At 34.5% G+C, this 14982-nt stretch overlaps 1 protein-coding gene across 1 annotated transcript in view; it reads right to left on the bottom strand.

Moving 5' to 3' along the window:
- Positions 1 to 14982, bottom strand: part of LOC108771392 (dipeptidase 1) — a 119289-nt gene that overhangs the window by 15475 nt on the left and 88832 nt on the right. The window contains exons 5-6 of the mRNA XM_018536665.1: positions 9674 to 9806; positions 3181 to 3331 (exon numbers count right to left, since the gene is read on the bottom strand). Of these exons, the coding sequence (XP_018392167.1) occupies positions 3181 to 3331; positions 9674 to 9806 (284 nt within the window). The remainder of the gene's footprint in view (positions 1 to 3180; positions 3332 to 9673; positions 9807 to 14982) is intronic.

Raw genomic sequence — 14982 nt, 5'->3', positions numbered from 1 at the left:
ATTCTCTTTTTGTAACGACCAACGTTTAGTCCTTTCACATGGATGTCGTCGAAATTCCTTTGAGACATAGTCTGGAAACTTTTGTTCTCAAATCACAGTTGATGCCAATACTTTAACAAACTCATCATCTGAATTGTAATGACATGAAGAAAATTATATTGTATACTGTTACGTTATGCGAATCACTTTTTAATTTTGACACCATTTTATTGCGAATTGACTTTTATATTTTGACAAATTATAAATAATATCTTATAGTATAGAATAATTGACAAACATGCGAAAAGTTGTGCTCTAGCACTTAGTTTCATTTATAATATATTAGTGAATTAAATTATAAATTTTTGTATACTGAAGATGGTCACATTAATGACCGAAACGTTTATTATAATTATGTAAATTTAGTAGTATTAAATATACGAAATCTTCGCTACTTTTAACCAGCGTGTGGTATATGCTCCTTCTTCTTATTTTTATTTTTCCTTAAAAGGATTACTTAGATTTAATTCTGGTAAAATGTATAGTTAAATAAATAAATTTTTTTAACTATGCATTAGTTTTAGAATATCCAATTATAAAATGTAATAAAAATCTAAAAATACTTTAACTTAAAATAATTTGACTAAGAATCAGCACGTGATGGCAAAAATGTCTCAATTTCAAATGTGTATTTTGTTATACAAACGTTTCTGATATTTGGATTATTACACATTTGAGTTTCACATTTATTTCTGGAATGAATACTTTGTTCCTTCTCTTCCTTAATTCTGACTTCGATTTGATGCCGAGGAAAGATTACTTGTGGCGTGTGTATCGTAAACGACATCGACGTAATTTTAGGGGGTCAGACGGGAAAAATATGTACTATATTCAAAAGAAGATTTGCACGTTGGGGGGTCCGACGTGACTTTCGATTCTTATTTACTGCAGTAAGCGTCGCGGCGTCGAGGGAGACATAAAGCAGGCGAACATCGGAAAGAGCACGGCGAACCAGGTCGGTGCCCATTGTCGTATAATACTTCGACCTTAAAGCGGCATTAGAGTTAGTAACATTGGTGGTCACCGTCGTAATTTACATCCCGAAAGCTACCGAGACATCTAGCGTCGCTCTGCTCGAGACGTAAATCCTATTTCGCGTGGCAGGTAACACAGAGTGAGATTATTACGGTTCGAGCATGATTTCTCACGCTCATAAAAAATATAGTGGGCAGTAATGTATGAGTACACGCGGTCGATGAGCCGATGAACGCATTTGACAATCTCGACAACTTCGGCGGCGAAATTTAATGATCGTTCTCAAGTTTCATGAGAAAAAAGAGAACAACTAGAATGTTACAAACTTTAGTTTCCAGATTATGAATATTATTATGCTAAAAAAGATTTAAAAAATAGGAAGCTTTGTAAAGTTTGAGAGGATAGAAAAGTCGGGCGAAAATTTTTTGCTGGTCGAGAATAAAATTTCCTTTCGACGAGCAAGATCTGTGTAAATGACCGCGGCCTCGTGGTAATTAAACGACTGTGGAGTCACACGGGAGCCGAATGTCGTTGTTTCGTGCGCGTGTAGTTCTGTTTTATGGCCCCGCGTAACTTGCAGCTCGCAAATAATGCAATGTTGAATTTTCCGTGAAAACGCAACTTGTCGCGGCTCATGTGACCCGGATCGAACGGACGCATAAAAGCAGGGACTTTATTTACAACTCCACATAGCATGCAGCATCACAAGGGATGCATAAACCTTACGTTAAAGATCGATGTTTGAGATAAAAAAGGAAAAGCATTTCTGTTTCCGTTCTATTCTATTGTTCATCTCGCAAAAAGTGAGCTTATCATAATAAACTGATATGTAGAATAAAAGACAAAATTTTTAATAATAAACTCTACAACTATATATTTTTGGTGATATATATAATATCGCAAAGATTGACAGTGAGTGCATTTTTTTAATCTTTGATACAATAATATATTATCGTAAAAAAGTCGTGGAATTTAGGTTCAAAAATTGCAAAAATAAACAATGAGTTCGTAGTAGTAATGTACGTAAAATAACAAATAAAAATTATGGAAGCGTACTGTTTTAAATTTTTATCAAGTACCAAGCTAGATGTACCAAATGTATTCTTTGGCATGAATAAATGATGCAGTAAATTTCTTTCGAAAACGTACAATGCCAGACAAAATCAGCGAAATTGGAAAACGAAGTTAGAACAATTTAAAGAATTGTCTTTACAATAATTGATTAAGAAGACTAAATTGTAAAAGTTGACTTCTGTATACTTTCTGATAAGAGGTGCTACTCTCCTCTGTTTCTCTCTGTAAAAACAGAACTCCTCTTTTGCTGTAAAGTTTCTTTTTCATGCGCGTTGGAAAATAAGCGGTGGCTTTGGGGTACTTTCGAAATTACCAAAAAGAACTTCCGGGCGTCCAGATTTCAGGTTATTTCGGCTCTCGGTTAAGCCGATCAACCGTGGAATTGGTTTGCCTCTAAGAGTGGATCGTGATACGAAGTACAATGAGTTTCAAGTAAAAAAAACCGGATGTTCGATGAAGGAGCGGCTTGTACACGGAGAAACTTCTTGAGAGCGAGGGTAAGAGGAGGCGCGACAAGAACGATGGCGAGAGAAAACGAAACATCCCTTAGAATCTTGATCTTGAATGAGAAAGTGCAATCTTCTATCTTCAATGAATCGTGTGCATTGGTGCAAGGAACATAATAACGAAAATTGAAGCACTTTATATAGTGAATCAATATTTTAGTGGCGAATAATTTATCTCTTAAAATACTGTTTTAATTAAATTAATTAAATAAAAAGAGAGAGAGAGAGTAGTTAATTCTGTCTATAATTTAAAATGAAATCTCTCAGAATGATGTAACATGTATAAAGATTGTTACTTTTATTTCAAATTAATCAATGTCATCCTTATAAAGTACCGTAATCTGTTATTAACCATATAATTTATATACATATAACATGAAAAACTATCAGAATATATTAGCTTTTATTATTACTTTTTATTTCTATTCGTAATTAAATTTGATTACAATGCTCTTTATTATATCGTTAATTTTTCGCGTGATCGATTCATTATTAGTCTGTTATTCTTCTCATTGAGTTCCTGATCGCGATAAATTAATTATTCTCAAGACAGGTTCTTACGTTCTCCCTCGTAATTTATACTCACCAGGAGGTGTCACACGCATGTGTCAGAGTAAGATATCGCGCGCCCAGACCGTAAAATGTCCTGAGGACACCCAAGGAATTCCCCAAGGAATGGCCACCTTCTACTCCGATTAGACTTGCGATCTTGCCTTCTCTATGTGCCTCGATGAGACCTACACATACGTGATATATTATGATTTAACAAAAAAAAACTTTTGATGTGTATGTGTGTGTGTCATATTCTTTATCTTCTTAAAATTACAGAAAGTTTCATCACGTTTTAGCGATTTAACGTTGTAAACATGAAACTAAAAACTGTAGTAGTACTATCCACGATGAACTTGCCAAACTCAGAATATTTAAACCTCGGGAAACACCCAAGTAGGTACGCGGAGTTATTTGAGGCTCATCTTGCCGCGGAACTTCGAATCATCTTCGGTGAACTTTGCTCTCGGCCGAATTACAGCTTCTTCCGTGAATCAGCGAAGTTTCATCCGTTTTTTCCTCGTGCCCGCTCCGTCGGCGCGAGTCTTATAATTTTTCTCTTTTTTTTTTCCCGAGCGAGATTAAAGTGACACTTTATGAGATTAAGCGGGGCCTCGGGATCGTGGAATTATGGTGTTCATAGATTATTTACGACCTTCGTCGGGTGAAGAGATCGGACGGAATCTCGGAAAGTCGGTCGCGCTTTAGGCGGGTCGGGAATGAATGAAAAGATCGGTAAAAATCGGCTTTCAGATCCGCTTTAGGAAGTGCTTTTAGGAGTGCTGTCGATCGCCTCATTGAAACTTTCAGACTACATCGAGACAGCGCGGTGGGATATTAAAGCCCTCTGATTTATCGTACTTTATATCGAATATGTCGATTCGCGCGAGTTATTTATTTAACTGCATATCCTAGATTTAAAATCCGCTTTGCTGCAATATTAAAAGTATATACAATTTATATCTATAGAGTATCCTGTAAAGACGTAACAACGCTTGAGGGTAGAGATTCTTCAGATTATTTTAATACTAAAGTTCTAATACTCTCTAAAATGTTGAAGCTATAATAGTTATTGAATTATAAGCATTTAAAGTTAATGAATCATACTGCTTAAGCGCGTTCAGATATGATACCTACAATGCAAAGCGGAAGTTAATTTTGTCGCCTCTCTCTCTCTCTCTCTATTTTTAATATCAATAAAGATTTCATATAAATAAAATTATTGATATTTTCAATGATTGATATTTATTATATTAAAAAATTATATTATATCCTCGATATTTTGGTATTAGAATTTTCATCTCAAAATGATCTCTGCAAGAATCTTCTCTTAGGAGTTAGGGTCTTTACGGAATATTCTCTGTAACCTAAGGATTAATGATGATGTGTGTGTGTGTGGATTCGTCAGATTTATAAACTTTTATCATCCTGTTGCTTTTCATTTTTTGTTAATAAAAATTCTTACAACGCACACTTTTTTTGCTGCTACACCTACATTATTTACGATATTTTGTTTATTTCTTTGCGCAAACTATTGATTATTAGTGCTGGTCATTATAATTAAAATTTAATCGAATTTGTAGATCGCGTGATGTCTATAAATTTTTATATAAAATAAATCCGAGGATATAGGATTATAATTAAAAAACATTGAATAATTACAAAGAAAAACTGTAATAATAAATTGATATTAACCTAAAGTTTTTACGCGCTCGCTTGGTTCATCCTTTTATCATGCCATACTACGATAAGCTAAAGCGTTTTATAGCATTTAATAGGATTTAATACCTTTTATCTTGATACAAGAAAGCCGCATATTCTCTTTAGAGAAACGCGCCACTGATCTCGAAAATTAAAAAGCTGTAATCTTCTCTTGTAACTGTTCCCTACCTTTACTGCTTTGAACGAAGCTCGCTTGGAAGCAGCTTGGCTTTTTCCAAAAAATAAAACGAAATGAATATGTCCCTTACTTTAATAATGTCCCCGTTTTAATTAATTGATACTGTATTTTATATAGTCAGCTTATTATTATACAATGCCTTAACATTTAAAATCTATCTAGTATTCAATACAATGTATTATCTTAGAATAATTTCACGAATTGTACGAAGATGATGTTAAAACATAATTTACTATTGAAAAAAATAAATTTAGGACTATATATATTAAAAGCATTACTGCAAATAATTTAAGTATATTTACGAATAATTAATTATATAAAATAAATTAATTATTGTAACATTATTATAAATAATTAATTTATATTATTATCAACGATTTTATTTTTCGATTCTATTAATTGCATAATTCATTATTTGTTTTATTACAGTTTTTTTTTCTTTATGTAGGGCTAGAAGAAACCAGAATGCATTATGAAATATTCTGCTAGTTATCAACCGACGCGACAGCGTCGCGATGCCAAGTATAAAATAAAAATATAACCGCTTGATTGACATGATCGCTTGACGTATGAACGTCATCGTGTATATGATCATGTCGCTGCCAAATTCCCGACGCTACTGCTAACTTTATCTGGAGTTCTGACATCGATAAACTTTAGATTAAAATTACTTAGAAATGAAAACCATAATTCGAAAATCTAAAAACACTTTTATTATTTAATGTCATCGATATGTTTTGATTGCGACCAGTCCGAATAATATTGGTGCAGCCGATACCGAGATCTAGAGACCGAGTCCTGAAAAGGAACCATTTCAAGATTTTTTTCAGTCGTACATGTGACACATATTGTCCATTAAGCTGCTGATCAAAGCTTTTTGAAATTTTGACCAAAAATTTTTTTCTAAGTCCCACGCTGGAAAATTTTTTGGGAGTACCGAGTAGTTCTGTTCGGAGTTCTGGACAGTTCTCGGCGAGTTCTGTCGAAAAGTATCATGGTTCAAAGCGATTGGACCAACGGTTTCTGAGATATACTCTAAAAACTGTTGATCTTCTGACAAATGTCGCTGTATCTTGCAAACCGTTGGTCCAATCGCTTTTTTACCTTACAGTTTTCGATAGAACTCGTCGAGTACTATAAGAAACGCAACTCAGAACTACTCGGTACTCTCAAAAAAATTTTCAAAGATATCTACTATTTTTTTAAAACTTTATCATATTTCAAAAATGTTTTTTATATATCAAGAACTCTAGGTATTCACAAAATACTTCTGTTAAGCTGATCAAAACTATGCGACCTTGAATTTCGTTAAAAAGTTAGCACCCCATTTTTAAAAAATTATTAAAAAATGATTATTAAGCGCATATGTCATTAAAAATCATAGAGAACTCTTCGTATCGTCAAAAAGAAGCAGGAATTATCATCAGAACTATTGTATCTAAAAATTAATTTTTCAAAAAAATTTTTTTTTATTATTCGAAAATTTTGTTTACATATTAGGAACTCTATGCAATCGCAAATTGAAGCTATTAAGCCGCTCAGAACTATTCGACCTCGAAATTCGATAAAAAGTTAGCACCCCATTTTTAAAAAATGTAAAAAAAATGTTTATTGAGCGGAACTCTTGTTATTAACTATAGGGAACTCTTCGTCTCGTCAAAAGGAAGTGGGAACTCTAATCAGAACTCCTGAGTATAGTTGGGGTGCTAACTTAACATACCCGAGAAATATTATTTAGATATATTAGAGAAACGTTATATGTAACAAATTTACAAGTTTAGTAAGCGATTGTTAACATCTCTTCTTTGTTGAATTATTGTTTCATATATTATGTATATTAGCAGAATGTTGCGATAGAACCATATTGGTTCTAGAATATTGCGTTTTAATGCAACCCGGGGCACGCCAAGTTTTTTCTACACTATAATCCAGTTGACAATTTTAGCCACTTCGGTCTATCTTATCTGTTTTACGTAATGAAATACTTGGTTAATTACATTTATTTCATGTCCGTTTTTGATTAAGAAGAATTCAATACCTTTTTTATGCACTTGGCGTATATTTTTTCTTTTTTAAAAAGGTTTTTTAAGAGTTTAACTTTAATCGTATTCGCAGATTCACTGGACTCAGATATTTTCTCCAACCGTTTTGAAAAATTGTTTAAATGTTTTTCACAACTTTACACAGTTTTAAGTATTATATAATCGTATTCTTCGAATTTTGATTCCTAAAATAAAAAGAAAATCGTTTAATTACATAATTTTAAAGATATATTAATTCAGAGTGCATTGAATATTGATTAAGAAAATTTCGGAGCGAATAGTGATTGGAGTTAATTAATAGTGTTTTCTTGGTTCGTCAAATTCAACGCGATATATTTCGAAATCACAGTTTTTTGTCTGTTCCAGACACTGTTGTGGGACAGGTTCGCGTGCATGAGCCGCTGGCTTTTCCACCTTTTACCTTCTTCATGCTGCGACCTCGTTTCCACTTCCCACTTGGCGAAGTTTCTCGAGCTTATGAAAATGGCTGACAGCTTTCCGGACCGAGTTACTCGCGGTAAGTTCCATTGCGAGGTTTTCGTTGCGAAGCCGTGCCAGTCCCATTTCTTCACTTGTTCTTCATAAACCCTTTTATATTTCAACGGCGTGCGTAACTTGATTTCGCATATGTATCTAATCAACTGTCTGTTTGCATAAGCGTATTCGTTGGGAAATAATCGAATTTCTCGCTATCGGAAGATCAACTGTAGCTTACCAACCGTAAAAATTATTTAGTTTTTAACATGAGATATTTTAACGAAAGTTTAAACTAAAATTACATGAAGATAAGGTTTTCTTGTAATATAAAAAGATCACCTACCGTCTGAATTAAATTGAGCTCCTTTCGTTGTACGATGTATTTACATTGCTCGAACTATTCGCTAATTATCGTTTGTTAACTTTTAATCGTTTTTCGATTATTTAAACAGCAATGTTTGCAGAAGTTCACATAAAATACTATATTCTTATCTCTTTCTCGCAACCTCGATTCGATTTCAACGAGCTTATGAAAATGGCAGTCGGGTTTCTGAAGTGAGTTACTTGTTGCAAAAACTTTCACAAGCTTTCGTATATCCTTTCCACTATCTTCTCCTGCTTGACATTTTCTTTTCTTTCAGGCTATGCGCGCAGTTTGTCCTTTATTTTAGTATCGGCGTTGCCTCGGCATATTTTCTCTTTTTTTTCTAGTATATTATAAAAGTAGCTATTGCATATCGATGAAATTTATTCTCCATTAGTCGATTTCACCGACGTTTTGTAAATTTTTGTTAACAGACGATAAATTGACCCATCAATTTTTAACTTAAATGAGTTTTTGTTAAAAATATAGGTGGCTCAACCAGTCATCAGCACTAATGGACGTTCGTAAAATAAAAAAATTTGCATTCAACATACGTAATCTTTTTAACCTTTACTATATTGAGATAAACTTTTGATATATTTAATGGTTTATAACAATGTTTCTAAAAATATGAAATACTATATGACTTTATAGCTATATACATTATTTTCTTCTAAATTTATATAAAATATTTCAAATGTGCTTGCAATGTAAATGTAACGATAATTAATTATTACAATAAGCAATCAAATATCCATAACATTAAAATGATAACAAATTAGTTGGTATTTAAACAGAACACAAGTCATCATGACATTAAAATGGTTTTAAAATGATTATTAAAAGTTACTTTTCGATCAGTCACGATTCATTTTAATGTTACTTTGACGATATCGTGACTTGTTGTTTTACTTGAGAATTAGCTCAGATCAGTTTGAACCGCGAATTAAATGATAAAGATCCGTCATAGATCCGACAGATATTATTTATCCTAATCTTAATATTCTTATTATGTCGAATGTTGTCTTCGGTATCTGGTGAATTAGCAAAGACTTTTCTTCGATTATGGCATGGGCGATAGCATAATATTGTACTTTTGTCTACTGCTGATAAATCTTCCACAATACCTAAGTTACGCCATCGAATCGAATCCAATAACGACTTTCCTCTTCAACTTCAGAGAAGTCGAGCAATTAATAGTGGTCCTTTATCCTCTCGAATCGTCCCGATGAGAAAGTTTCTCTGAGACCGTCGCTTTCATATCTATTGCTACTACCGGTTAGCGTGTTACATTTAATAACATAATACGGCGGTCACGAGAATTCTTTCAGTTACAAAAGTTTAAATAAACTGAATTACTTCTGATGACACAACGGAGATTCTTTCGTTCGATAATACTTGAGAGATTCATATTCATTGTATATGCTTTGGGGGGTATTGTTAACATTTTTTATACTTAACTCAACAATCTTTCACTTTTCGTTTGCGTTTGCTTGACTCATATTGATCGTATATTATTAAATAATATATTTGTTCGTAACATTTTCATTTATTAATTCATTGAGAAAAATGGTTTGGTTGAAAATGGAAAAGCCAGAAAATTCTGATTAATATATTGTTATTGAATGCAGTTATAAAATGTTAATTTAATAATAGAACTAAACACTGTTATTAAACTTTATTAATACAAGATAATCTTTTTTTACATAAGATTAGATATATGCAATATTAATGTGCATATACTCACCTTTGACGGAGGTAACCAGGGTTAAATGTTGAGCATTCATTTCGGCGAGTCGACGAATTACATCGATCTGTTCCAATGAGAGTTGAACTGCATTTAACTGAGCGGCACCGCAAGGAACGTAGGCGGACCAAAACTGAAAAAAAAAAAGAAACATCACATTATTGTTATTTAGAAATAAATTATTAGATATTTATAGAAATAGCTAGTGACTGTATTTAAAAATCAAATATTGATCTCTATGAGATACAATTTAACAAATGTTTTAAATCGAACAAAATTTTTTTAATTAAAAGACGCTAACTTCTCCTTACATTTTATATTAATCATTTTCGCTGTTCATAAAACCGTTTGATTGAAAATACCGGAAGAAAAAGTAAGTGAAAGAAAAAGGAAAGAACAACTGGTAAGCTCAATAGTTTTGACGCATTTTCAAGTAGGAAATTTTATTCAATTTATAAATACATTTTTAGAAGCTACATACAATAAAATATCGTAGAGGATCTTGAATAAAGCATTATTAATAGTACGTCACATGTATTTTTTCGCGTGTTCTGATATCGCGTGACTCCGTATTACAGTATCGTAATACAGTCACGCTCAATTACTCACAATGCTTTACGATTGTTGGAGCAATAAATGTTTCATTAACTCTTTACGTTAAAGGATATGGGTTTTATTTCCACACTAAACAGTTATTTTACCGTGAAAAAAGTTATTTGAGGCTTTTAGCGATAAAAGGAGTTTCACGTTACTTTTTTGATTACGTTATTCCATGAATTGACGATACTTTTACAATATTTATACTATTTACCCAATTACTTCACGTCATTAAAAATACGGTATTTTGTTAGAAAAAAATAAAACATTTTGACACTTTCAAGATTTATTTAACTAAGAGAGATTTTAATTGTTATAATTATATTATATATATGTTATAAGTAGTCTCTTTTATATTTTTCATTTATCATGGTAGTAATAGTAATAACATTAAAAACGATAGTTATATATCGATTCTTAAACATCGTCTAGATTTCAAGAATTCTTCTTTAACTCTTGTGTCAGATTGTCAGTCCTTAGTTCAGTCAGCTTTAATGAGACTGCTCAACTTCCACTTTCAGATTCCAGGTTTAATGTAGCCCTAAAATCTATCTTTCTTTAGATCGTTAGACCTAATATAGATCCAATGCGGAAATAGACATGTTTATTTTTGCTACAATATAGATCTAGGATTTGTATCTTTCTTCACACATCCTATAAAGGCTTGGACGTAACATAGCCGTAAGATCTGCATCTTTTTAACCGTGATTATTTGATCAATTTCTTCTAAAAATGAGATGTATGTAGAATGACGGTCAGAATTAGGAGTATTAGGACACTGATTATATAAGATCGTTTTTACTTACAGATTCGCGTTATTATTTATTTACAATATGTACATAACAAAAAATACTCACACAAAAGTTTAACATATCCGAAAATTGATGAAAGAACAATCCGTGTGAAGCTGGCCCCCCAATATTAAAAAATCGATTTTTTTCTTCATGCATTCGTTTGCTCATCGTTTGCTCACGAATGCTCAGTTGCAATTTTCGTTTGCTCACCCTCAGTTCAAAAGATATACGAGAATTATGTTTAGGGGGTCAACTTCACACTAGCCCCCCAATATTAAAAAATCGATTTTTTTCTTCATGCATTCGTTTGCTCATCGTTTGCTCACGAATGCTCAGTTGCAATTTCCGTTTGCTCACCCTTAGTTCAAAAGATATACGAGAATTATGTTTAGGGGGTCAACTTCACACTAGCCCCCCAATATTAAAAAATCGATTTTTTAATATTGGGGGGCCAGCTTCACACGGGTGAAAGAAATAGTATTGCGGTGCTAAAATTAGGATAAGTATTAATTTGAGTATTAAGTAAATTTTTCCAATTTTTTGCGTTTTTAAAATCACACGTTGGTTTTAAAATTTCGTTTGTACAGCACGAAATGATCTAATTTGCACGCGCTAATCTAATTTACGCGTAAATGCTCAGCGTTGAGTTAAATGTTCGCGGCGAATGTTAAACTCCTCGAATCGGTCGAGCATTTGATGTCTGTTGTTGAGTAATCGAACATCAATATCAGGGAAGAGATACGCAACACGCAGTACAGCTAGTTGCAAGAGAGTACAGCATTCGGCCCGAATTTCACTGCGCTCTCTCGTAGAGGCTTTGAGAGAGCTAGCGTTACCAATTACTCGGCGGTCTAATTAGCACCGAGTTACCGCGCGCTGGCGTAAATATTGAATTTCAGTTCTGGTCCTAAGTTCTCTAGTATAACGCTATTGGCATCCCCGATTCTCGCCGCTGTTGGTCCTCTTCCGACGTTAACATTATTATACTAATCACATGATGATATGGGTAGAATAACTTGCGTTCGGGATAGCGACGAGTAAAAGAAAGACGGAAATGCGGATAGTTGGGGAGATAACGAGAGAGACGAGACGTGAGACAAATGGTCACGGAAGCTCGTGCATAGACACACACACACACACACACACACACACACACACACACATAAACACAACTAAAACGAATTCCCTTTCGACAGGGGAAAACGAAGCCTCGCCTCGGCGTGTAACATTTCTCGAACGGCCTTTGAACGCTCGCATCCGTTGCCGATAGTATATAAACGCTTTTCACATATGTACCCTTCCGCTTGACGTTACGAGTAGAGAGATGCGTTTATATTTTGATTCTCGCTGTTATTCCAACTGTAATCATATTTTGAAGATATTATTTATTCTCACGAGAGTTACATTTTCTCACAGAAATTTAATACTGGAAGGTAATTATTAATTATTTTGAGTATTAAAGCACTGTTGTTTAATGCTTTTAATTTCAAAATAAGTAATTCCTGGTATTAAATTGATCATATTAACCTTTAGAGGATGGGAGTCCGTTTCTAAAATCTCAGTTTTTTTTTTAGTAGGATTTGTTATAATTTATTATTTCATTGCATTTAATTTTTGTCTCAAAATATGACTGCTTCAGCGCCACTAGGATGGCTTTTCTGTTAAATAAGTATAAATATGTTTTAAAGATATATGTAAATTGAGGAATAAGATGCTTAGAACACTTAATTTTTTAAATTTTATAATTATATTTACTAGTTTGTTATGTTTTAAATTTACATTATTTATATCCTTATGATATAGAGGAATACAAAAATAATGACTTTTCAGACTTCTGAACATCTGGGCTGTTCATTTCCCTATGTTCTATAGAACAAGATTTTGAAGAAAACCTAGAACGCGCGATGGACAAATTGGATTTCTAAAGGGTTATTCTTGTTACAATTAATTGCTAGATTATGACGATCGTCAACAAATTCTCGACGTTCGTAGGGATTCGCGGACCTAAACTCGTATGATTTATTGCTCTCGGTGGGTATTATACGGGCTATGCGAATTCAAATAATTTATAGTATTTTGCGCGTAATTTACACGGAGTGCGGATGCGCGTGACACGCGTGTAGACATCTTTCCGGTACATCGCGCGACAGATGCGCGCGATAGAGGGTTATTCGTCACGGCAAAATAGACGCGGGGATGCTAATAATCTGACGCCGCTAGCTAACTGATGTAGTTTAGCGTTGCGAAACACAGCGAGCGTAGAACGGATCTGACGTTTCCCTATCTTCCGAACGACCCCCACCGCAGTAGTCCGTGCGGACGATCGCATGGTGAATCGCAGTTAATAATGATATTGCGAGGGGGGTACGCGCAGCAGATAAAGCCATCCGACCGGAAAGCTACGTGCCTTCTTGCAGAAGGAAAGCAGATAACACTGACGAGGCTGTGCGGGGGTTCAAAACACGCGACGGCTGCCAACGGAATATCCGCTCGATAGCGGTGCAACGTTTCGAGAAATCCGGGGCGGAAACGTATTTATCGAAGAAAACGTATCTTGAGAGCGTCAGCGTGAACTTTGGATGAAGGATAAACAACGGTGTGGATCAAATAGAAGATGTTCCGCTGTCACTTTGCGGAACAGCGTCAAATCTTACAGATACGATTGCGTTAATGAACACCGAAGATATGCGAATTTATATAGGTGCAACTGGAAAGAACATAATGATGCATCCCTAAATATTTGTGGTGTCACACTCTATCGACTTGTATAACATAAAGAGTCAACTGAATGCTACGTCATTTACGGAAACATCTTTATCCTAAATAGATTTTCGGAAATTTTGCTTATTAATCCTTCATCTGGAGTTAATTATTTCACACGCTGTGCGAGTTAAATCTGTTAAAAGCCGCTAAATGCACGCTGCATGTCGTTTGCACCGGAGGAAACGTATCTTGTGAGCGTGAGTTCCGGATGTAGGAGAAACAACGGTGCAGATTAAATAGAAGATGTTTCGCTGTCGCTCCGCGAAACAATGTCAAATTTTACAGACATAATGTGCTAATAAAAACTAAAAATGCACGAATTTGTAGTTTCTAATAATTGGAAAGAATATAAACAACTCGTGTCCATCTTTGAATTTGTGGCATCATCTACTGTCGACTCGTAACATAAAGAGTTTCAGCTAACAATAAATCCCACGCTATTTATGAAAACAATACCTTTGTACTAAATGAAATATTCAGAAAGATACACATTTTCTGCTTTAGATTTTTGTCTTTGACGCTTAAAGTTTTGTTTATTAAGAATTTTCATTTAGAATTACTATTTTATACGCTGCTAGTTAAATTTGCTAAAGCTCTTCAAATGCATGCTGCTGAAGAAAATTATAATACATATTCTCTTTGCGAAGGTGACGTTGTGCAGTAAAAGAGCTCTCGAAAACAAAGACTCTTTCGATGCGTTTCGCATGCAAGCGTAACTCACACATAACCCGTGAGAGTTCTCTCGTTTCGTATTCCTTCGAAATAGCCTTTTCCCGACGACGAAAATCATTTTCTTGGCGCCCGAAACGGCTTGCTCCAATAGGCATACTTCCGTGTTTTACGTCGGAAGGAAATCTCGTGGAGAGAAAGAGAGAGAAAGAGAGAGAGGGGGGGGAGGGAGAAAAGGGTAAGGGTGTAATTTGGAGTATAAACAACGACGGGATGGGGTTGCTAGTCCAGCGTAGCCGACTTCGTGGCTGAAGCTTTCGTCTCGCTGATTGTCTTTTATCGCTGTTCCTTTGTTGCAAACTTCAGCAATCTTTTCGCGGTCACGGTACTTTCTCCGCGTTTTCGTCGGAAGTTAAGCGGCAGAAGAGGAAGAGGACTGTGCAGGCAGGAGTTCGACTTCCGTCTCTGTGTGCGCCCCCCCCCCCC

This window comes from Cyphomyrmex costatus, unplaced genomic scaffold (genome assembly GCF_001594065.2).
Source record: "Cyphomyrmex costatus isolate MS0001 unplaced genomic scaffold, Ccosl1.0 scaffold158, whole genome shotgun sequence".
In the NCBI taxonomy this organism is placed as follows: domain Eukaryota; kingdom Metazoa; phylum Arthropoda; class Insecta; order Hymenoptera; family Formicidae; genus Cyphomyrmex; species Cyphomyrmex costatus.
The sequence above is the reverse complement of the archived record's forward strand: the minus strand, read 5'-3'. Positions and strand labels throughout refer to the sequence as shown.